At 47.4% G+C, this 25602-nt stretch overlaps 1 protein-coding gene across 1 annotated transcript in view; it reads left to right on the forward strand.

The window, feature by feature from the left end:
- Window positions 1-25602, forward strand: part of LOC147090584 (uncharacterized) — a 65316-nt gene that overhangs the window by 38000 nt on the left and 1714 nt on the right. Inside the window, exons 5-10 of the mRNA XM_085977353.1 lie at window positions 5773-6026; window positions 10227-10387; window positions 16717-16869; window positions 19439-19568; window positions 23429-23503; window positions 24457-24549. Of these exons, the coding sequence (XP_085833479.1) occupies window positions 5773-6026; window positions 10227-10387; window positions 16717-16869; window positions 19439-19568; window positions 23429-23503; window positions 24457-24549 (866 nt within the window). The remainder of the gene's footprint in view (window positions 1-5772; window positions 6027-10226; window positions 10388-16716; window positions 16870-19438; window positions 19569-23428; window positions 23504-24456; window positions 24550-25602) is intronic.

A 25602-nucleotide genomic window follows, 5' to 3' on the forward strand; every position in this document is an offset into this window, starting at 1 on the left:
ATTGTCACTAAACAAAAGGAAAAATATTTGACCTATTGGACAGAAACGACAAAAACCCAAAACAAACTCGATTGCTATTTGGCCCTAAACAGACAATACACCATGGCTGAATACCTGACTGGTAAAAGATAGCAAACTGAGAAAAACCTTGACAATGTATAGACTTAGTGAGCATAGCCTGGCCATCGAAAAAGGCAGACCTGGCTGCCAAGAGAGGACAGGATATGCTCTCGCTGCAGTCAGGGAGTGGTGGAGACAGAGATGCACTTCCTCATAACTTGTGGAAACTATCAGGACATAAGGGGGAATTTCTACCCAAAATTCATAAAAATATGCCCTGAATTCAAAAATTTGAATGACCACCAAAAACTCCCATATCTATTAGGGGAACAGAGAAATTGTGTAACTTTAGCGGCAAACTATGTTACAGCTTGCCATAAGCAGAGGGACAACCATTAAACCTAAGAAAAGATTATATGCATATTATATGTGTGTATATTTATGTATACAGGGATATATCTGTCTATACACTATGTCTAGATCTGCGTTTACATGTACAATCATGCATGTTTTTCTGTGCTTTGGCAACATAAGATGTACCTTGTCATCATGCCAATAAAGCAAATTGAATTGAATCTCCTCTGCACCCTCTCCAATGCAATCACATCCTTCCTATAGTGTGGCGATCAGAACTGCACACAGTATTCTAGCTGTGGCCTAACTAGCATTTTGTACAGTTCCATCATAACCTCCCAGCTCTTATATTCCATCCCTCGGCTAATGAAGGCAAGTATCCCATATGCTTTCTTAAGCACCTTATCTACCTGTCCTGCTGCCTTCAGGGATCTATGTACATGCACACCAAGGTCACTCTGATCCTCTGTCCTTCCTAGGGTCCTACCGTTTATTGTGTATTCCCTTGCCTTGTTAGTCCTCCCAAAATGCATCACCTCACACTTTTCAGGGTTAAATTCCATTTGCCACTGTTCTGCCCATCTGACCAACCCATCTATATCGTCCTGTAGCCTGAGGCTTCCCTCCTCGCTATTTACCACTCCACCAATTTTCGTGTTGTCTGCGAACTTACTGATCATACCTCCTACATTCATTCATATCTAAATTATTAATGTACACCACAAACAGCAAGGGACCCAGCACCGATCCCTGTGGTACACCACTGGACACAGGCTTCCAGTCACAAAAAAACAACCTTCGACCATCACCCTCTGCCTCCTGCCACTAAGCCAATTTTGGATCCAATGTGCCAAATTGCCCTGGATCCCATGGGCTCTTACCTTCTTGACCAGTCTCCCATGTGGGACTTTGTCAAAAGCCTTACTGAAGTCCATGTAGGCTACATCAACTGCACTATCCTCATCCACACACCTAGTCACCCCCTCGAAAAATTCAATCAAATTGGTTAGGCATGATCTCCCCTTGACAAAGCCATGCTGACTATCCTTGATTAACCCTTGCCTCTCCAAGTGGAGACTAATTCGGTCCCTCAGAATTTTTTCCAATAATTTCCCTACCACTGACGTTAGGCTCACTGGCCTATAATTCCCTGGTTTATCCCTACTACCCTTCTTGAATAATGGTACTACGTTAGCTGTCCTCCAGTCCTCTGGCACCCCCCCTGTGGTCAGAGAGATTCTGAAAATTTGTGTCAGAGCCCCTGCAATCTCCTCCCTTGCCTCACACAGCAGCCTGGGATACATCTCGTCTGGGCCTGGGGATTTATCCACTTTTAAGTTTGCTAAAACCACTAGTACCTCCTCTCTCTCAATGCTGATTTGTTCAAGTATATCACAATCGCCCTGCCTGATTTCTATGCCTACATCGTCCTTCTCCATAGTCAACACAGATGTAAAATATTGATTTTAAAACCTCACCTACATCTTCCGGCTCTACACACAGCTTGCCACTTTGGTCCCTAATGGGCCCTACTCTTTCCCTGGTTATCCTCTTGCCCTTAATATACTTATAAAATACCATGGAATTTTCCTTTATTTTGTCCGTCAGTTTTTTTTCATGCCCCCTCTTTTTACTCTCCTAATTTCTTTTTTAAGTACACCCGGCACTTTCTGTACTCCTGTAGGGCTTCCACCATTTGTAGTCCTTTGTATCTGTCAAAAGCCTCCCTTTTTTTCCTAATCCATTCTTGTATATCCCCTGACATCCAGGATTCCCTGGACTTGTTGGTCCCACCCTTGACCTTTACGGGAACATGTTGGCGTTGTACACTCTCTATTTCCTTTCTGAATGACTCCCACTGCTCTGATGTGGATTTTCCTACTAGTAGCTGATCCCAGTCCACTTTGGCCAGATCCTGCTTTATCATATTAAAATCGGCCTTCCCCCAAATTAGAACCTTTATTTCCGGTCCATCTTTGTCCTTTTCCATGACTACCTTAAATCTCACCGAATTATGGTCACTGTCACCAAAATGCTTTCCTACTGACTCTTCGACCACTTGCCCGGCTACATTCCCTAGAATTAAGTCCAGTACCGCCCCCTCTCTTGTAGGATTTTCTACATGCTGGCTCAAAAAGCTCTCCTGGATGCACTTGAAGAATTCCGCACCCTCTAAGCCTTTCACACTCTGACTATCCCAGTTAATATTGGGGAAGTTGAAATCCCCAACTATTATTACCCTATTATTTCTACACTTCTCTGAGATTTGCCTACATATCTGTTCCTCTATCTCCCCCTGACTGTTCGGGGGCCTATAGTACACTCCCAGCAAAGTGTTTGCCCCCTTTTTTGTTTTTAAGTTCTACCCATATGGCCTCATTTAGAGGAACCTGCTAAGATATCATCCCTCCTTACAGCAGTAATTGACTCCTTGATTAATATTGCGACGCCCCCTCCTCTTTTACACCCCCCTCTGTCTTGCTTGAAGATTCTATACCCCGGAATATTGAGCTGCTAGTCCTGCCCCTCCCTCAACCATGTCTCTGTGATAGCAACAATATCATACTCCCATGTGTTCATCAACACCTTCAATTTATCTGCCTTACTCGTAAGACTCCTTGTATTAAAATAAATGCCATCCAGCCTTGCCATACTCCCTTGTGCCGTTACATATTTGCTCTGCCTTCCAGACTGACTTGTTTTTTCCTCTATATTTGGCTGTGCATCACCCTCTACTATAGCTCCACTCCGTATCCCATCCCCCTGCCAAGTTAGTTTAAACCCCCCCACCAGCACTAGCAAACCTCCCCGCAAGGATGTTGGTCCCGTTCCAGTTCAGGTGCAACCCATCCGACTTGTACAGGTCCCACCTTCCCCAGAAGCAGACCCAGTGATCCAGGAAACGAAAGCTCTCCCTCCTGCACCAACTCTTTAGCCACGCATTCAGATTATCAGACCCTGGGGATTTATCAGCTTTCAGTCCCATTAATTTCTCCAGCACTTTTTTTACTAAAAATTTCCTTTAATTCCTCCTTCTCACTAGACCCTTGGTTTCCTAGCATTTCTGGGAAGTTATTTGTGTCCTCTTCCGTGAAGACGGAACCAAAGTATTTGTTTAATTGCTCAGCCATTTCCTTGTTCCCCATTATAATTGCTCCCGTTTCTGACTGTAAGGGACCTACATTTATCTTCACTAATCTTTTTCTTTTTACATACTTGTAGAAGCTTTTACAATCTGCTTTTCTGTTCCTTGCAAGTTTACTCTCATACTCTATTTTTCCCCTCTTAATCAACCTCTTGGTTCTTTTTTACTGAACTCTAAATTGCTCCCAATCCTCAGGCTTGCTACTTTTTCTGGCAACTTTATATGACTCCTCTTTGGATCTAATACTATCCTTAATTTCTTTTGTTAGCCATGGTTGGGCTGCTTTTCCTTTTGTGTCTTTGCGTCAGAAAGGAATGTATAACTGTTGCAATTCATGCATTCATTCCTTAAATGTTAGCCATTGCCTATCCACCGTCATGCCTTTTAATGAAGCTCCCAAATCTTTCATAGCCAACTCGCTCCTCAAACCGTCATAGTTTCCTTTGTTTAGATTTAGGACCCTAGTTTCGGATTGAACTTCTTCACTTTCCATTTTAATGAAGCATTCTATCATGTTATGGTCACTCTTCCCTAAAGGACCCCCCACAACAAGATTATTAATTAACTCCTTCTCATTGCACAATACCCAATCTAGGATAGCCTGTTCCCTAGTTGGCTCCTCAACGTACTGGTCTAAAAAACCATCTCCTACACACTCTAGGAATTCACCCTCTACAGTATTATTGCTAATTTGGTTTGGCCAGTCTATATGTAGATTAAAGTCATCCATGATTACTGTAGTACCCTTGTTACATGCATCTCTAATTTCCTATTTGATGCCATCCCCTACATTACCACTACTATTTGGAGGCCTATAGACAACTCCCACCAATGTTTTCTGCCCCTTGGTGCTTCTTAGCTCCACCCAGACTGATTCTACATCTTGATTTTCTGAGCCAATATCCTTTCTCACTATTGCTCTGATTTCATCCTTTACTAACAAGGCCACCCCACCTCCTTTTCCTTTTCGCAACTCCTTCCTAAATATTTAATATCCTTGGGTATTCAGCTCCCAGCCTTGTTCACCCTGCAGCCATGTCTCCGCGATCGCAATTATATCATATCCATTTACATCTCTTTGTGCTGTTAATTCGTCTACCTTATTACGAATGCTTTGTGCATCCAGAAACACATAGTGGGGATGCGTGGATGGATAAATGTTCTGGAGTTTTGTTAAAGTACGTTTACGATTATTTTTGCAGAACCTTCTTTCAGAATTAGATAGATAGATTCAAGGCTGAGATCGATAGATTTTTGGATACTAAGGGAATCAAGGGATATGGGGAGCGGGCAGGAAAGTGGAGTTGAGGTCATAGATCAGCCATGATCTTATCGAATGGTGGAGCAGGCTCGAAGGGCCGAATGACCTGCTCCTGTTCCTTTTTCCTAAGTTCTTATGTAAATTACAACACGGAAATAGGCTGTTCACTGCAACCAGTCTCTGTTTCAATGGGTGGGTGGAGTCTGTGATGGGCTAGAGTGGGCTGTGGATTCAATGGGTGAGTAGGGTCCATGATAGGGTAGAGTGTACATGGGGTATGGCAGGAGGTTCAATGGGTGAGTAGTCTGTGATGGGTGGGGAAGGAGATTCAATGGGTGTGTAGAGCCCATGATAGGGTAGCGTGTACACTGGGTGTGGAAAGAGATTCAATGGGTGGGTAGAGTCTGTGATGGGATAGAGTGTACATGGGGTGTGGAGGAGATTCAATGGGTGGGTAGAGCCCATGATAGGGTAGAGTATACATGGGGTGTGGAGGAGATTCAATGGGTGGGTAGAGCCCATGATAGGGTAGAGTATACATGGGGTGTGGAGGAGATTCAATGGGTGGGTAGAGTCCATGATAGGGTAGAGTGTACATGGGGTGTGGAGGAGATTCAATGGGTGGGTAGAGTCTGTGATGGGATAGAGTGTACATGGGGTGTGGAGGAGATTCAATGGTTGGGTAGAATCCATGATAGGGTAGAGTGTACATGGGGTGTGGAGGAGATTCAATGGGTGGGTACAGTCCATGATAGGGAAGAGTGTACATGGGGTGTGGAGGAGATTCAATGGGTGGGTAGAGCCCATGATAGGGTAGAGTGTACATGGGGTGTGGAGGAGATTCAGTGGGTGGGTAGAGTCCATGATAGGGTAGAGTGTACCTGGAAGGAGCGAGCTTGATGGGCCCAATGGTCTCATTCCCTTCCATTCTTTCTTGTGTCCTCGATTCTAGAGCCTCTTTACCAAACCTATCGGGAAACCGTGATCCACAAGGAGATTAAACGGCAGACCTTGATGAGGGACTCCAGCAAGACCAGCGAGGATTACATGTACGAAAGCATCACCCTCGTTCCGGACAGCGACCGAGCTTCTAGTCAAGGTCCGAGGTCACAGACCCCTCAGAACACACTGTGGCAGAACCTAAATGCCGTGCGGCAGAGCGGAATACTGAACAGCCTCAGCCAGGGGGAATGCAGACTGCAAGAGGTGAGCTGAGGCCGTTGCCATTGGAATATTATCGGTAATGTTATCGCTTCACATCCCGCGCCACCTGCACCCCTCCAAGGGAGACGCTGACCTGGGGTATGGTTCCATGGATATTGGCCTCCCTCAACTGGCCATCCTTCAACTGGAAGCCCAGACCTTGAGTGTCGACCGTCTATTCGAGTGTTGGAAGCATCACACTTTCTAGTCGGGTTGGATAGCCATCAGGATTGAGAGTGTTGGCTAATTTTTGCCCCTCTTTTCACCGCCCCCCCCCCCCCCCCCCCTTCCCTCACACCACTGCAAGGCAGTGAGGTCAACTGAAGCCGATCCAATTGCCTTTGCAGCTGAGATTAGGTTACTCGAGGGATTTCCTGAACTGTTTAAGAATGGGGGAGGGGGTACGGAGTAGGAGCGTCCTTATGGGGAGAGTGTGTGCCCTCCGTATTGAGCAAAAAGGGACACTCTTCCTACAAAAGCACAATAACGGATACTCTTCCGATGTGGATTTCTCAGTAGCTCAGTTTAGAAACTCTTACTCCTGGAGATGATTGCCGTGTGTGTAAGCGACCCAACTGGCCGAACAGAACATGCGATGAGTCACTAAAGAGTTTAATCCACGCCTGTTGTGGCACTTTTCCCTCTGTGATTGGTTGTACCGTCGCAAGTTGTGATTGGTTGTACCGTCGCAAGTTGAAGTCCCACTTCAGAGACTTGAGCACAAAATCTAGGCTGACGCTCCCAGTGCAGTGCTGAGGGAGTGCTGCATTGTCTTTCGGATGAGACGTTAAACCGAGGCCCCCGTCGGCCTTCTCAGGTGGACGTAAAAGATCCCGTGGCTACTATTGGAAGGAGAGCAGGGGAGTTCGCCCCGATGCCCTCGGCCAATAGTTATCCCTCAATCGACATTAAAAAAACCAGATTATTGGGTCATTATCACTTTGCTGCTTGTGGGAGCTTGCTGTGCACAAATTGGCTGCCGCGTTTCCCACATTACAACAGTGCCTACACTCCAAAAAAAAGTACTTAATTGGCTGTAAAGGGCTTTGGGACGTCCTGATGCTGTGAAAGGCGCTATCGAAATGCAAGATCTTTCTTTTGCTGTCGAGTTTGGCTGATTTAAGTCTTTCGCTTTTTAAGAACAATGGGGATGTGATCAAAGGGCCTGGGCACATTCCGGTGAGCCTTGGCAGAGAGTCCAGGTTTAAAGTTCAGCAGTGAAGGGTAGTTTATTTAAAGGGGCATTACCGTGGTTTATTGCTTATTGCAGGCCGGTGAACAGCCGCTTTGTTGCTAAAGGTTACCGCTTCGATTGGGATTAAAAGGTTTAAATTGAAATGAAAATAAATGTTCAGGAGCAGACCCTTGAACAAGAAGGCATTCATTCACGAAAGAAAATCACTCCCGCAGTCTCACATCTTCCTACTGATTTTTATCAACCTATTAATATATTTTTAAAAAAATATTCTTCCTGCCAACTTTTTTCCCTCGTAGATTCCTACGTCCAACATTTACAATGAAAATTATCCACTACTACAACAACAACTTGCATTTATATAGCACCTTTAATATAGTAAAACGTCCCAAGGCACTTCACAGGAGCGATTATCAAGCAAAGTTTGGCATCGAGCCACATGATGAAATATTAGGGCAGGTGACCAAAAGCTTGGTCAAAGAGGTAGGTTTTAAGGAACGCCTTAAAGGAGGAAAGAGCGAGGCGGGGAGGTTCAGGGAAGGAATTCCAGAGCTCGGCCTCGGCAGATGAAGGCACGGCCAACTAATGGTGGAGCGATTAAAATCGGGGGATGCTCAAGAGGCCAGAATTAGAGGAGGGTAGAGATCTCGGAGGGTTGTGGGGCCGGGGGAGGTTACAGTGATAGGGAGGGTGGGGGGTGGGGGGGGGCGTGAGGGCTATGGAGGGATTTGAAAACGAGGATGAGAATTTTAAAATCGAGGTGTTGCCGGACCGGGAGCCAGTGTAGGTCAGTGAGCACAGAGGGTGATGGGTGAACGGGACTTGGTGCGAGTTAGGACACAGGCAGCCGAGTTTGGGACGATCTCAAAGTTTACGGAGGGTGGAATGTGGGAGGCCAGCCAGGAGCGTGCTGGAATAGTCAAGTCCAGAGGTAACAAAGGGCATGGTGAACAAATTCTATGTATATATTGCACCCTCTCACCAGTGGAGGCACTGCAGTGCTCTTACTGGCCGGAGGGTGGAAGTACAGGGCGACAGGATTATATGATAGATAGAGATGTAGGAATTTATATTGGACCAAATATTGGCAGGAAGGTAGACAAACCAGGAGAAAGGAGTCATAGAGTCATAACGGCACAGAAGGAGGCCATTCGTCCCGTCGAGTCCGTGCCGGCTCTCTAGAGCAATCCAGTCAGTCCCATTCCCCCGCTCTATCCCCGTAGCCCTGCAAGTTTATTTCCCTCAAGTGCCTATCCAGTCTCCCCTTGAAAACATTGAGTGTCTCCGCTTCCACCACTTCCGTCGGCAGCGAGTTCCAGGTCCTCACCACTCGCTGCGTAAAAAAAAGTTTTTCCTCACAACCCCCCTGTATCTCTTGCCCAAAACCTTAAATCTGTGTCCCCTAGTCCTTGTACCATCAACTAGTGGGAACAGCCATTCCCCGTCTAGCCTATCCAAACCCGTCGTAATCTTGTACACCTCTATCGAATCACAGCCTCCTTTGCTCTAATGAAAACAAATCCAGCTTCTCCAACCTGTCCTTATAGCTAAGATCCCCCATCCCTGAAACCATTCTGGTAAATCTCCTCTGCACCCTCTCAAGGGCCTTCACATCCTTCCTAAAGTGTGGTGACCAGAAATGGACGCAATACTCCAGTTGTGGCCTAACCAGCGCATCGTAAGGGTTCAGCATAACTTCTCTACTTTTGTACTCAATGCCTCTATTTATGAAGCCCAAGATCCCGTATGCTTTGTTAACCACTCTCTCAATATGCCCTGCCACCTTCAGGGACCTATGCACATTATCTCCCAGGTCCCTCTGTCCCTGCACACTCTTTAAAACTGTGCCATTAAGTGTATATTGCCTCTCCCTGTTCCTTCTGCCAAAATGCATCACCTCACACTTCTCTGTATTAAATTCTATCTGCCACTTGTCTGCCCCATTCTGCTAGCCTTTCTATGTCCTGTTGCAGTCGATTGGTATCATCCTCACTGTTTGCCACCACCCCCCCCCCCCCCCCCCCCAAAGTTTGGTGTCATCGGCAAATTTAGAAATTCTACTCTCTATTCCAATATCCAGGTAATTTATATCAAAAAAAGCAGTGGCCCCAGCACTGACCCTTGGGGAACACCATTGTCTACCATCCTCCAGTCTCAAAAACAGCCATTTACCACAACTCATTGTTTTCTGCCCTTAAGCCAATTCCTTATCCAAGAATAGAAGATTATGCTGACTGGGTGAGACTGACTGTTTCCGTGTTGGGCATTCTATGTACGACCTTAAAATGGGGATTGAATCTGATTGGTGCGCCCGTCGTGCTGTAGTTACGCACTCCCGCCTGTGTAGGCACTGTAGTTTTAAAAAAAAATTCAGATATTAAATAGCTAGTCAGACACCTGTCAAATAAACAATTACATGTTTGAGATTTGATTGATTTTAAGGTTTTTATCCCGAAGAGTTCATCCAAAACTTGGCTGCCCCTTGCCCTAACTCGCACCAAGTCTCGTTCACCCATCGCCCCTGTGCTCGCTGACCAACATTGGCTCCCGGTCTAGCAACTCCTTGATTTTAAAATGTCATCCTCGTGTACGAATCCCTCCATGGCCTCCTCGCCCTCTCTCTCTCTCTCTCTAACCTCCTCCAGCCCTACAACCCTCTGAGATCTCTTGCGCTCCTCCAATTCTGGCCTCTTGCGCATCTCCGAGTTTGATCACTCCACCATTGGCGGCCATGCCTTCAGCCGCCTGGGGCCCAAGCTCTGGAATTCCCTCCCTGAACCTCTCCACCTCTCTCTTTTAAGACGCTCCTTAAAAACCTAACCTCTTTGACCAAGCTTTTGGTCACCTGTCCTAATATCTCCTTAGGTGCCTCGGTGTCAAATTCTGTCTGATTAACGCTCCGGTGAAGGGCCTTGGGGGAGATGTTTTGCTACGTTAAAGGCGCTATATAAATGTGAGTTGTTCTAGCATCTGGCTTGAGGTGAATTTGAGCGATTGCTTGGTTGCAGAGTATGTTTGAAGTCCTGACGTCGGAGGCCTCGTACCTGCGCAGCCTGAACGTTCTGATCGAGCACTTCATGAACGCCAAGGAACTCAACGAGACCATCATTTTGCGAGACAAAAAATCGCTGTTTTCATGCATCACCAGGGTGAAAGAAGTTAGCGAAAGGTACAGTACAGAAGCTGAGAAAGCAATTCAGACCCCTCTATACGGCCCAGTCGGTGCAGGCACCACCTAGTGTGGTACTAAGGCCTACAGGCCTCAAGTCCTGGCTCAATTCCCATCCTGTGCTGAGTTAGCTGCACTCAGTCAGGGTGTCCACACTATAATTAGCTTCATTTTGCCCTGTTGGGGTGGGGGTGGGTGGGGGAACGGGAAAGACTTCAAGTGGGTGTTTTAATCTGTTGAAATGTTGCCCTTTCACCTCTGACCCGGGGTTAAATCCATCCCCGACCGATGCGATGAAGGCTACCCCTCTGTTTCCGGCGATCGCAAGCCAGGTCTTTAGCCAGCCCCTGTCGTTGGGCTTAAACAATGGAAGCGTTTTGGGGGTGGGCCTGCAGACGTCGCTCTCCTGCCACCCGAACTAAACGCGGGACCCCCAAATCGTTAGAAAAAGGTGTAGTGCCAGAGGACTGGCGGATAGTAGCTAATGTAATACCGATATTTAAGAAGGGAGATAGAATATGTCCAGGTAACTATAGGCCAGTCAGCTTAACATTGGTGGTAGGAAAAATAATGGAATCCCTGCTAAAGGAGAAAATAGAAGAACATCTAGAAACGAAAAATATAATATGGAATAGTCAGCATGGATTTCAAAAGGGAAAGTCTTGCTTGACCAACCTCATTGAATTCTTTGAAGAAATAACAGAGAGAGTAGACAAGGTTAATGTAGTAGATGTAATTTATCTAGCTTTTCAAAAGGCCTTCGATAAAGTACCACATAATAGACTAATGAATAAGGTCAGGGAATGCAGAGTCAGGGGACAAGTAGCAGAATGGATTGCTGGCTGGCTTCAGGACAGAAAGCAGAGAGTGGGAGTAAAGGGTAGCTATTCACAGTGGCAGAAGGTGGGTAGTGGTGTTCCACAAGGATCAGTGCTGGGACCACTGTTGTTCACAATTTACATTAACGATTTAGACTTTGGAATCAAAAACACAATTTCTAAATTTGGGGATGACACTAAATTGAGGGGCATAGTCAATACTGAGGAGGACTGCAACAAATTACAAGGCGGCATTAATAAACTTGCAGAATGGGCATATAATTGGTAAATGAAATTCAACACAGATAAATGTGAGGCATTACATTTTGCTAGGAAGAATAGGGAGGTCACTTATCACTTGGAGGGTGCGAGTCTAGGTGGGGTAGAAGAACAAAGGGATCTCGGAGTACAAATACACAAATCACTAAAGGTTGCGACACAGGTTAGCAAGGCCATTAAAAAAAGCAAACCAAGCACTAGGGTTTATTCCTAGAGGGATAGAATTGAAAAGTAGGGAAGTTATGCTAAACCTGTATCGAACCTTGGTTAGACCACACTTGGAGTACTGCGGACAGTTCTGGTCACCATATTATAAAAAGGATATAGAGGCACTGGAGAGGGTGCAGAGAAGATTTACAAGGATGATACCAGGAATGCGAGGGTATACCTATCAGGAAAGGATGAACAGGCTGGGTCCCTTTTCTCTTGAAAAGAGAAGGCTGAGGGATGACCTAATAGAGGTCTTTACTCTATCAAAACTATTCATAATTTTAGATACAGAGAGAATGTTTCCACTTGTGGGGAAGAGCAAAACTAGAGACCATCAATATAAGATAGTCACCAAGAAATCAAATAGGGAATTCAGAACATAAGAACATAAGAAATAGGAGCAGGAGTAGGCCAATCGGCCCCTCAAGCCTGCTCCGCCATTCAATAAGATCATGGCTGATCTGATCCTAACTGCCAATCCACTATCACAGAACCATCTCCTGCATCTAACAGAATTAGACACACGAAATAGGAGCAGGATCAGGCTACACAGCCCCTGGGCCCACTCCGCTACCCACAGGGCCATGACCGATCCGAACCTAGACTCATGTCCAAATTCCTGCCCGCTCCCCGTAACCCTTAATTCCCTTTACTTCTAGGAAACTGTCTATTTCTGTTTTAAATTTATGTAATGATGTAGTTTCCACAGTTTTTTGGGGCAGCATATTCCATGGACCTACCACCCTCTGAGTGAAGTAGTTCCTCCTCATCTCAGTTTTGAAAGAGCAGCCCCTTATTCTAAGACTATGCCCCCTAGTTCTAGTTTCACCCATCATCGGGAACATCTTCCCTGCATCCACCCGATCCGACCCCTTCACAATCTTATATGTTTCAATAAGATCGCCTCTCATTCTTCTGAACTCCAATGAGTAGAGTCCCAATCTACTCAACCTCTCCTCATATGTCCATCCCCTCATCCCCGGGATTAACCGAGTGAACCTTCTTTGTACTGACTCGAGAGCAAGTATGTCCTTTCTTAAGTATGGACACCAAAACTGTACGCAGTATTCCAGGTGCGGTCTCACCAATACCTTGTACAACTGAAGCAATACCTCCCTATTTTTATATTTTATCCCCCTAGCAATGAAAGCCAACATTCCATTGGCCTTCTTAATCACTTGCTGCACCTGCATACTAACCTTTTGAGTTTCGTGCACCAGGACTCCCAGATCCCTTTGTACTTCAGTACTTTCCAGTTTCTTGCCATTAAGATAATAACTTGCTCTACGATTTTTCCTGCCAAAGTGCATAACCTCACACTTTCCAGTATTGTATTCCATCTGCCAAATCTCTGCCCACTTACTTAGCCTGTCTATGTCCCCTTGAAGGTTTTTTATGTCCTCCTCACTCACTACTTTCCCCCCCATCTTAGTATCATCTGCAAACTTTGATATGTTACACTCGGTCCCCTCCTCCAAATCGTTAATATAGATTGTAAAGAGTTGGGGACCCAGCACTGACCCCTGCGGAACACCACTAGTTACTGATTGCCAGTCTGAGAATGAACCATTTATCCCAACTCTCTGCCTTCTGTTAGATAGCCAATCCTCTGTCCATGCCAGAATATTACCCCCAATCCCGTGATTTTTTATCTTAAGCAATAATCTTTTGTGTGACACCTTGTCAAATGCCTTTTTGGAAGTCTAAATACACTATGTCCACTGGTTCCCCTTTATTCACCCTATATGTTACTTCCTCAAAGAACTCCAGCAAATTTGTCAAACATGACTTCCCCTTCATAAAACCATGCTGACTTTGTCCTATTAAATTATGATTATCCAAATGTCCTGTTACTGTCTCCTTAATAATGGACTCCAAAATTTTACCTACCACAGATGTTAGGCTATAGTTTCCAGCCTTCTGTCTACTGCCCTTTTTTAAATAAGGGTGTTACATTAGCAGTTTTCCAGTCTGCCGGGACCATTGCCGAGTCCAGGGAGTTTTGGAAAATTATTACCAATGCATCCACAATCCCTACCGCCACTTCCCTCAAGACCCTAGGATGTAAGCCATCAGGTCCAGGTGATTTATCCGCCTTGAGTCCCATTATTTTACCGAGTACCACTTCCTTAGTGATTTTGATCGTGTTTAGCTCCTCCCCCCCCCCCCCCCCCCCCCTTTAGCCCCCTGTTTGTCCAGTGTTGGGATATTCTTAGTGTCTTCTACTGTAAAGACTGATATAAAATATTCATTCAGTGTTTTTGCCATCTCCACATTTCCCACCATTAATTTCCCGGTCTCATCCTCTAAGGGACCAACATTTACTTTAGCCACCCTTTTTCTTTTTATATAACTATAAAAACTCTTACTATCTGTTTTTATATTTTTTGCTAATTTACTTTCATAATCTATCTTCCCTTAATCAATCTTTTTGTTATTTTTTGCTGTCTTTTAAAGTTTTCCCAATCCTCTATCCTCCCACTAGATTTGGCTACCTTATATGCCCTTGTTTTTAGTCAAATACTATCCTTAATTTCTTTACTTAGCCACGGATGGCTGTCTTTTCTTTTACACCCTTTTTCTTCTCGGTGGAATATATATTTTCTGGAAGTTGTAAAATAACTCCTTAAATGTACACCACTGATCATGTATCGTCTTACCCTTTAATCTATTTTCCCAATCCACTCTACTCAATTCCGCTCTCATACCTTCATAGTCTCCTTTATTCAAGCTTAGCACGCTTGTTTGAGATCCAACCTTCTCGCCCTCTAATTGAATATGGAATTCAACCATGTTATGGTCACTCATTCCAAGGGGATCCTTTACTAGGACATTTTTAATTAATCTTGTCTCGTTACACAGGACCAGATCTAAGGTTGCCTGCACCCTGGTCGGTTCAGTTACATACTGCTCAAGAAACCCATCCCTAATACACTCAATGAACTCATCCTCAAGGCAGCCCTGCCCAATTTGATTTGTCCAATTAATATGATAGTTAAAATCCCCCATAATTATAGATGTTCCCTTATTACAAGCCTCAACTATTTCCTGATTGATACTCCGTCCAACAGAGTTGCCACAGTTCGGAGGCCTATAGACTACGCCCACTAGTGTTTTTTTCCCCTTATTATTCCTTACCTCCACCCAAACTGTTTCATTGTCCTGATCTTTTGACCCAATATCATTTCTCTGTATTACAGTGATTCCTTCCTTTATTAACATAGCCACCCCACCTCCCCTTCCTTCCTGCCTGTCCTTCCTGATCGTTAAATAACCTGGTATGTTTAATTCCCAGGCATTGTCACCCTGCAGCCATGTTTCTGTAATGGCCACACGATCATACCCATATGTAGTTATTTGTGCCATTAACTCATCTATTTTGTTATGAATGCTACGTGCATTCAGAAGAAACGTCTTTACCCAGAGAGTGGTGAGAATGTGGAACTCGCTACCACAGGGAGTGGTTGAGGCGAATAGTATAGATGCATTTAAGGGGAAGCTAGATAAACATATCAGGGAGAAGGGAATAGAGAGTTATGCTGATAGATTTAGATGAGGAAAGATGGGAGGAGGCTTAAATGGAGCATAAACGCCGGCATGGACTGGTTGGGCCGAATGGCCTGTTTCTGTGCTGTATATCCAATGTAATCTGAACGCACTTGTCGCAGTCTCCTGACCTCGGCCACGTTGTCTGAGGTCGCTCGGCCTGATTGTCTGCCTTTCTTCTGCGGTTATATTCATGCCCGGGTGTCCCTGGAGATGGAGCACGCCGTGTCCACCAGTACGCTTGAGGCATTCTGCGACCGGTGGGCACCGGAGGGACTGGCGTGCTTCATCGACGTGGAACAGAATTTTAATTTGATTTGTTAAGTTTCATTTAAATTTTGTTTCTAAGTTACAGTTTATTGTTTGCGCTCTTTCAAGAAGGAGGTGGATGCTATCTCTCAATTGGTGTGGCAATAGGCAGCAATCATTGTTAATAACATAGGGTGTTAGTCAGTGGGCAGTGCCCTCGCCTCCGAGTCAGAAGGTTGTGGGTTCAAGTCCCACTCCAGAGACTTGAGCATAAAAATCTAGGCTGACACTCCCAATGCAGTACTGAGGGAGCGCTGCACTGTCGGAGGTGCCGTCTTTTGGATGAGATGTTAAACCGAGGCCCCGTCTGCCCCCTCAGGTGGATGTAAAAGATCCCGCGGCCACTACATAGAAACATAGAAGATAGGAGCAGGAGTAGGCCATTCGGCCCCTCGAGCCTGCTCCGCCATTCAATGAGACCATGGCTGATCATCCAAATTCAGTACCCTGTCCCTGCCTTCTCCCCATATCCCTTGATCCCTTTAACCTTAAGAAATATATCCAACTCATCCTTGAATATATTTAATGAACTGGCCTCCACCGCCCTCTGTGGCAGAGAAGTGCAGTGGGAATGCTCCCCGGTGTCCTGGACCAATATTTATCCTTCAATCAACATTTAAAAAAAAAAAAAAAAAAATTATCTGGTCATTATCACATTGCTGTTTGTGGGAGCTTGCTGTGTGCAAATTGGCTGCTGTGTTTCCTACATTACAACAGTGACTACACTTCAGAAAAGTACTTCATTGGCTGTAAAGTGCTTTGGGATGGGCGGTGGTCACGAAAGGTGCTATATAAATGCAAGTATTTCTAAAGAGGTAGGCCACATTGTCACGCTTGAGGCCTTCCGCGACCGGTGGGCACCAGAGGTACTGGAGTGCCTCCGCGTCACTTGGAATAGAATTTTAATTTGATTTTGTTAAGTGGACGTCAACAGTTTTTGTTTAATATACATTTAAAAGGAGGCATCTGCTTCCTCTTTATTGGTGATGATTCCTGTCATCAACTAAAGTGATCAACCAGCAAGAGGTAGGCCGTGTTGTCATGGCGATGAGCAGACCCCCCTTCACTGGCTCCTCCTAGTGGCAAGTTTCAGAGTTGTGTTGGCGGCGACCTGGTCGAAAATATTAACCTACAAGGAAGTATTTTCTTTTTTTTTTAAAAACACAGTTTTCTGAAGGACCTCGAAGATCGCATGGATGAGAATATAAAGATTAACGACGTGTGCGACATAATTTATTCCCACGCCCAGCACAACTTCCAGGTGTACGTTGACTATGTTCGCAACCAGTTTTATCAGGAGCAGAAGTACAGCCAACTCATGTAAGCAATTGTTCCAGCCTCTGATTCCACGGCATGCAGGATGTTGTTGTTACCAGTTCCTCGGTGACTCAGTGGGTTGGACTCTCGCCTCTTGAGTCAGTCGCTTGTGGGTTCAAGCACCACTCCAGTGACTTCGGCACGTAGTCGAGACTGACGCTTCCCCCCCCCCCCCCCCCCCGGCACAGTCACTGAGGGAGCGCCGCACTGTTGGAGGTGCCGTCGTTCGGAAGGGTCGTTTAAACCGAGGCACCCACCCCCGTCTGCCCTCTCAGGTGGACGTGAAAGATCCCTCAATACAACACTTAAAAAAAAAAAAAAAAAAAAAAAAAAAAACCCGATTATCTGGTCATTTATTTCATTGCTCTTTGTGGGAGCTTGCTGTGCGCAAAAAATTGGCTGCCGCGTTTCCTACAACAGTGACTTCAAAAGTACTTTGTTGGAGGTAAAGCGCTTTGAGGCATCCTGAGGTCGTGAAAGGCGCTAAATAATTTTCCTTTCTATCACTGCCCAGTGCGGTAATGAACCACACGCGTATGAAGTTTCTCAATTCCATCTTTGAGACAGTTGATCTCATGTGAAGGACCAGTTGGGACCCTATGATTTATCCGCCTTGTCCCAAGGCTTGAGGAGGGGAAAAAAATCAACCAAGGTCCTGCTCTTTGTTGCCTTGTTTAAGGGATGTGGGCAATGCTGGCAGGGCCTCGGTTACTGCCCATCTCTAGTTACCTATAGAAGGTGGTGGTGGGCCGCCTTCTCCTTGAAGCCTTTATTGTAAGGGGGTTGGAGTGTAAGAGTAAGGAAGTCTTGTTGCAATTATGCAGGGCCCTGGTGAGACCACACCTGGAGTACTGTGTATAGTTTTGGTCTCCTTACCCAAGGGAGGATATACTTGTCTTAGAAAGGGGTACAACAAAAGTTTACTAGATTGATTCCTGGGATGAGAGGGTTGTCCTATGAGGAGAGATTGTGTAGAATGGGCCTATATTCTCTAGAGTTTAGAAGAATGAGAGGTGATCTCATTGAAACAATGGCCCAGAAATTTGGGTCGGGGGCTTCCCGCGGGTGCAAGCCTCCGACCTGCACTTACCTAGCGCGCCGGCCGTTGAGCTGTGGGCCCGCGTGGGATTCCGATCCTGGGCCTGCTCCAACTGCCGGCGCGCAGTGCTTGCGTATCCCAGGGGCGCAGTTAGCTCGAAGCGTCCCCTGGGATCACGTGGGCCATGGAGAGCCAATGGTAGCAGGGAATGCCCATTCATAAAATTGACAGGAAGAGCTGTCAAAACTATAAATACTATAAGCCCCAAAGCATAACTAAACCTTCAAATAAATTTAAAAAAATCACATTTTTAAAATAACTAAATTACATAATAACTATTTTAAACAATTTAAATTTTTGAAAAAATTACATTTTCTAACGGGGCTAAAAATAAACTTACCTTTAAAGTATTTAAAAATAATAAACCTGTGGGGAAAAATGTTTTAATTTTAATTAATTCACCACTTACCTTGTTAAAAGCAGGCCTTGCACCTGCTTTTTACATGTGTAACTCCTGGAGACTTACCCTCCCGGAGAAACCTGGAAAAAAACATAAGTTCCAGGCGTACGCGCTGCCTCTCCGGCGCACGCGTTCGACCTGTGAACCCCTTCCTTTAAGGGAACGGAAGTTCCGGTTTCCCGCGCATGCGCAGTACATGCACGAAACCGGCACCTTCGTTGGGCCTACGGGTGAGTACCCAGTGCGTACTCACCCGTGGAGACCCGAATTTCTGGGCCATAAAATTCTTAGAGCACTTGGCAGGGTAGATGCTGAGAGGCTGTTTCCCCAGGGGTCAGAGTCTCAGGATAAGGGGTCGGCCATTTAGGACTGAGATGAGGAGGAATTTCTTCACTTGGAGGGTTGTGAATCTTTGCAATTCTCTGCCCCAGAGGGCTGTGGAGGCTCAGTCGAGTATATTCAAGGCAGAGATCGATAGAATTTTGGACACATCGAGGGATATGGGGATCGGGCAGGAAAGTGGAGTTGAGGTCGATCATATTGATCTTATTGAATGGCATAGAGGCATAGAGACATAGAAGATAGGAGCAGGAGTAGGCCATTCGGCCCCTCGAGCCTGCTCCGCCATTCAATGCGATCATGGCTGATCATCCAAGTTCAGTACCCGGTCCCTGCTTTCTCCCCATACCCCTTGATCCCTTTAGCCTTAAGAAATATATCCAACTCCTTCTTGAATATATTTAATGAACTGGCCTCCACCGCCCTCTGTGGTAGAGAATTCCACAGGTTCACCACTCTCTGGGTGAAGAAATTCCTCCTCATCTCTGTCCTAAATGGCTTACCCCTTATCCTTAGACTGTGACCCCCTGGTTCTGGACGCCCCGACCAGAGCAGGCTCAAGGGGCCAAAAAACTTATTCAAAAAACATTTTACTATGTTAAAGGCACTATATCAATGCAAGTTGTTGTTGTTGTTGGTTGAGGTAGCGTGGGGTGAGAGTGATGTCACTTCCTGAGGCCTCGTCCTTCAAGTGTCAAGTGCCCATTAATTGCTGATGCACTCTCTCCGCACAGGGAGGCGAACGCTCACTTTGCTGCCGTCGTTGTCCGCCTGCAGGAGCTCCCCAGATGCCAGCGGTTGCCACTCATGTCCTTCCTGCTCCTCCCCTTCCAAAGGATAACGCGGATTAAGATGCTGATCGAGGTACGCGCAAAAAGCCCGAACTCTCCGGACCGCCAGGCCCGTCGATGTCGCCAAAGTGAAGCGAGTAAAGCCCGAGGGGCTGATGGACCGCTGCAGAAAAGTCAGTGGACTGTGGTGGAACGTCAACGAGGTGGGGAAGGGCAGGGGGAGGGGGGTTACCAGAGAAAGGAGTCTGTCAACTTGATCCTAGTGGGTCAAGTAACTCCTTCCCGAAACCCCCACCCCACCTTCAATGTTCTTACATTTGACAATTGGGAACTTGCGCAGTGGGAGTTGGAGGGGTTTAAAAAGAAATATATCCTATCCATGTTCCCTCGAATTTCTTTTTGGTGCGTAGTCCATAAGAACTCAAGAAATGGGAGCAGGAGTCGGCCATTCGGCCCCTCGAGCCTGCTCCGCTGTTAAATAAGATCATGGCTGATCTTCTACCTCAACTCCACTTTCCTGCACTATCCCCACATCCCCTGATTCCCTTAATACAGTATTCAAAAATCTATCCCTTTAAACTTGTTGCACGGTATCTTTCCCAGTAGCAGCAGCTGGTGAGCCGCCTGCGCGGGACCTCCCGATTGGTGTGTGGCCGCGCACCTTAGGGGGAACATGGTATCCTACTATGTGGCATTGCCACCCTGTCAGTACTTTATCGTTGGGGCACCAACCTTTTATTTATTGACGGGATGGGGGCATTTTGGGTACATTTCGCCTCACCCCACCCTCTTGTATTTTTATCCTCTTATCCATAGTGTCAGCTGTGGCTCAGTTGGTAGCGCATGCGCCTGAGCCAGAAGGTTGTGGGTTCAAGCCCCCTCCTTGAGCATATAAAGCTAGGCTGACACGCCCAGTGCCAGTACTGAGGGAGAGCTGCACTGTCGGTGGGGCAGTACTGAGGGAGTGCTGCACTGTGGGAGGGGCAGTACTGAGGGAGCGCCGCACTGTGGGAGGGGCAGTACTGAGGGAGTGCCGCACTGTGGGAGGGGCAGTACTGAGGGAGCGCCGCACTGTGGGAGGGGCAGTACTGAGGGAGCGCCGCACTGTCGGAGGGGCAGTACTGAGGGAGCGCCGCACTGTGGGAGGAGCAGTACTGAGGGAGCGCCGCACTGTCGGAGGGGCACTACTGAGGGAGCGCCGCACTGTCGGAGGTGCAGTACTGAGGGAGCGCCGCACTGTGGGAGGTGCAGTACTGAGGGAGCGCCGCACTGTCGGAGGGGCAGTACTGAGGGAGCGCCGCACTGTGGGAGGGGCAGTACTGAGGGAGCGCCGCACTGTCGGAGGGGCAGTACTGAGGAAGCGACGCACTGTCGGAGGGGCACTACTGAGGGAGCGCCGCACTGTCGGAGGGGCAGTACTGAGGGAGTGCGGCACTGTGGGAGGTGCAGTACTGAGGGAGCACCGCACTGTGGGAGGAGCAGTACTGAGGGAGCGCCGCACTGTGGGAGGGGCAGTACTGAGGGAGCGCTGCACTGTGGGAAGTGCAGTACTGAGGGAGCACCGCACTGTCGGAGGTGCAGTACTGAGGGAGCACCGCACTGTCGGAGGTGCAGTACTGAGGGAGCGCCGCACTGTCGGAGGGGCAGTACTGAGGGAGTGCTGCGCTGTCGGAGAGGCAGTACTGAGGGAGCACCGCACTGTGGGAGGTGCAGTACTGAGGGAGCGCCGCACTGTCGGAGGGGCAGTACTGAGGGAGTGCTGCACTGTCGGAGGGGCAGTACTGAGGGAGCGCTGCACTGTCGGAAGTGCCGTCTTTCAGATGAGACGTTAAACCGAGGCCCCCCCGTCTGCTCTCTCAGGTGGACGTAAAAAAGATCCCGCGGCCGCTATTTCGAAGAAGAGCAGGGGAGTTCTCCCCGGTGTCCTGTGGCCTACCCTCAACCAACATCAAGGAAAACAGATTATCGGGTCATTTTCACGTTGCTGTTTGTGGGAGCTTGTTGTGCACAAATTGGCTGCCATGTTTCCCACATTACAACAGTGACTGCACTTCAAAAAAAAAGTACTTAATTGGCTGTAAAGCACTTTGAGACGTCCGGTGGTCGTGAAAGGCAATATATAAATGCAAGTCTTTTCTCTTCTCTTGCTTTGGCCGGCTTGATCGTTTTATCAAGCAACTTGCCTTCGGACGAATGCTGACGCTCCACCACATCCCTCATAGCGGGCCGGGAGGAGGTCCCCATGACTGCCCAGATGTGACTTTTCCTTCTTGCTCCCCCCTCTCTTTTCCCCCCCCCCCCCCCCCCACCACTGCCCAACGCCATCCCGATCGACGTGATTAGGAAACCGTGCACAGCAAGACTCCGACGCTTGCCTATCCCCGTGCTCTGCGGCAACGACACCTCGACAAAACCGGGTCCGTACACTTGGAGGTGTTGAACCTGCTTATGGAGAGATTCATAGGGACTTACAGCACAGAAGGAGGCCATTCGGCCCGTTGTGCCGGTGCTGGGTCTTTGAAAGAGTATTGATGCTGTGTCCCTAACCCTTGTAAGTTCCTCATCAAGTTCCCGTCCAACTCCCTTTCAAAATTATTGACGGAATCGGCTTCCTCCACCTTTTCAGGTGAGGGGTCTCGACAAGGTAGATGCAGAGAGGATGTTTCCCCTCGTGGGGAAATCTAGAACTCGGGGGCACAGTCTCAGAATAAGGGGTCACCCATTTAGAACTGAGATGAGGAGGAATTTCTTCTCTCAGAGGGTCGTAAATTTGTGGAATTCTCTGCCCCAGAGAGCCGTGGAGGCTGGGTCATTAAATACATTTAAGGTGGAGATAGACAGATTTTTGCAAGATGAGGGAGTGAAGGGTTATGGGGAGCGGGGCAGGGAAGTGGCTTTGAGCCCAAGATCAGCCATGATCTTATTGAATGGCGGAGCAGGCTCGAGGGGCCAAGTGGCCTATTCCTGCTCCCTATTTCTTATGTTCTTAAATTGCAATGGGATTTTGCTGCTTTTCCTCCTCATTCTTGGGATGTGGGCAACACTATTGACCACCTTGAAGGCATTAAGAGTCAACCAGGTGCTCATTCTTGGGATGTGGGCAACACTATTGACCACCTTGAAGGCATTAAGAGTCAACCAGGTGGTGTGGAACTAGAGTCACGTGTAGGCCAGACCAGGTAGCGTGTGACTGGTTCCCTTCCCTGAAGGATCAGTTGGGATTTTCTTCGGACAATCTCCTCTCTTGGATAGTCTCTGGTTCGAGCCCAGAAATGATTTGGAACTGAATTTCCCAACTTGCCCTGGTGGACGCTGGGCTGCTACTCCCATAACCACGAGGCCACCATACCTGCGTTCTCAAATTAGCGCGCCTGCATCTGGAATTGGTGCAGATGTTGCCTTCTGCTGATCTAAACCAATGCTCCGTGTCGGCCATGGCTCAGTGGGTCGCACTCTTGCCTCGGAGTCAGAAGGTCGTGGGTTCAAGTCCCGCTCCCAGAGACTTGAGCACAAAATCTAGACCGGCACTCCCCGTGCCAGTACTGAGGGAGCGCTGCATCGTCGGAGGTGCCGTCTTTCAGATGAGACGTTAAACCGAGGCCCCGCCTGTCCTCTCGGACGTTAAAAAAAAAATCTCACCTCATTATTTAAAGAGCAGGGGAGTTCTCCCCAGTGTTCTGGAGGGGCCAATATTTATCGCTCGACCAACATGGCTAAAAGAGATGATCTGGGCATTATCACGTTTGTGGGAGCTTGCTGTGCGCAAATATGCTGCCACGTTTCCAACATTACAACAGTGACAACTCTTCAAAAAGTTATTAATTGGCTGTAAAGCGCTTTGGGACGTCCTGGGGTCGTGAAAGGCGCTCTATAGATGCAAGTCTTTTTCTTTTTAAAGTTGGTGCAGGTTCTGAGATGATTTTGTCTCTTTAGAACATTCTCCATAGATCTGAGGTTGGATCGGCGAATGAAGAAACTGCCTCGAAAGCACTCGGTCTTATTTCCAAGGTAAGAAGATGCATTGAACCACCACCCTTCACTAACACTGAGCCAGATCCGAGCACTAAGCCAATCGTTAACCAGGAGCAGAGCCCCGGTCACTAACCAAAGCCAGAGCCACCATCGCTAACTAGAACCGGAGCCCAATCATTAACCAGAAACCGAGCCCTGACTGTTAACAGGCCAGAGTGCTAACCTCGATCATTAACCAGAACCCAAGCTTCAAATCGTTAACCAGAACTCGACCTCCAACTGTTCACCAGGACAAAGCCCCGATTCTTAATCGGAGCCCCGATTGTTACTGGGCCAAAGTACTAATCGCAACCATTAACCTGACCAGAACGCCAAACCTGTCTATCTCCAATGTCCTCTTTGACCCTCGGCTACACTCATCCTAATGTTGCTCCCAGGGCAGGTACAGCACGGGTTAGATACAGAGTAAAGCTCCCTCTACACTGTCCCGTCAATCACTCCCAGGGCAAGTACAGCACGGGTTAGATACAGAGTAAAGCTCCCTCTACACTGTCCCATCAGACACTGCCAGCGTATGTACAGCACGGGTTAGATACAGTGTAAAGCTCCCTCTACACCGTCCCATCAAACACTCCCGGGGCAGGTACAGCACGGGTTAGATACAGGGTAAAGCTCCCTCTACACTGTCCCATCAAACATTCCCAGGGCAGGTACAGCACGGGTTAGATACAGAGTAAAGCTCCCTCTACACTGTCCCAACCTCAGATCACCCCTTACTCTCCCAGTGTGACAGTTTTCCCTTTCCATTACCCGTTGTCCTGTGTCAGATTACCAGTTTAGTGCTGCGTTTGGCAGCTTTGCGCGGTGGGCTCATGTCCACTTGGACCTTGGTGGCACCAAACCCATTTAACATGGGACCCTTACCGCCACCAGGGAGAGGAGACTTTCACGGTGTTGTCCTTTCAGCTCCTACTTCCTTCTATTCCCAGATCATTGAAGAGTGCAACACGGAAGTCGGGATAATGAAGCAAATGGAGGAGATGATCCACATTGGGAAGAAACTGGAGTTTGATAAACTAAAGGTAAGGCACTTGAAGCTCCCCTGACCCGGGTGCAAAACCTTGGCTCTCCTGTCCGTTACGCAAGCAATTCAAAATTAGCAATGAAGCCTCTTTTTCCCACCCATAGGATCGTGGACCAGGATCAAGTGACACTTTTCTAAGTGTGGGATCGATGCGTGTTCAGAAGGAGCGGGGGGGGGGGGCGGCAGTTGAGGGTTACGGAGATTAGGAACACTGCTTGAGCTTTTTTTCCAGATGTACAGGAAATATTCTTGAAATATAGCGGTGACTTACGCACCTGATATTACATAGAAACATAGAAGATAGGAGCAGGAGTAGGCCATTCGGCCCCTCGAGCCTGCTCCGCCATTTAATGAGATTATGGCTGATCATCCAAATTCAGTACCCTGTCCCTGCCTTCTCCCCATATCCCTTGATCCCTTTAGCCTTAAGAAATATATCTAACTCCTTCTTGAATATATTTAATGAATTGGCCTCAACTGCCTTCTGTGGTAGAGAATTCCACAGGTTCACCACTCTCTGGGTGAAGAAATTCCTCCTCATCTCAGTCATAAATGGCTTACCCCTTATCCTTAGACTGTGACCCCTGGTTCTGGACTCCCCGGCCATCGGGAACATCCTTCCTGCATCTAGTCTGTCTCGTCCTGTTAGAATTTTATAAGTTTCAATGAGATCCCCTCTCATTCTTCTGAACTCCAGCGAGTATCAGCCCAATCGACCCAATCTCTCTTCATACGTCATTCCTGCCATCCCAGGTATCAGTCTGGTGAATCTTCGCTGCACTCCCTCCATGGCAATAACATCCTTCCTCAGATAAAGCGACCAAAACTGCACACAATACTCAAGATGTGGTCTCACCAAGGCCCTGTACAACTGCAGCAAGACATCCTTGTTCCTGAACTCAAACCCTCTCGCTACGAAGGCCAACATACCATTTGCCTTCTTAACCGCCTGCTGCACCTGCATGCTTACCTTCAGCGACTGGTGCACAAGGACACCAAGGTGCCTTGTGCACCAGTCGCTGAAGGTAAGCATGCAGATGCTGGACCTCCC

The sequence above is a fragment of the Somniosus microcephalus genome, unplaced genomic scaffold, assembly GCF_052327205.1.
Source record: "Somniosus microcephalus isolate GS21.2 unplaced genomic scaffold, FLI_Smic_1.0 unresolved_chr4, whole genome shotgun sequence".
NCBI classification, from domain to species: Eukaryota; Metazoa; Chordata; class Chondrichthyes; order Squaliformes; family Somniosidae; genus Somniosus; species Somniosus microcephalus.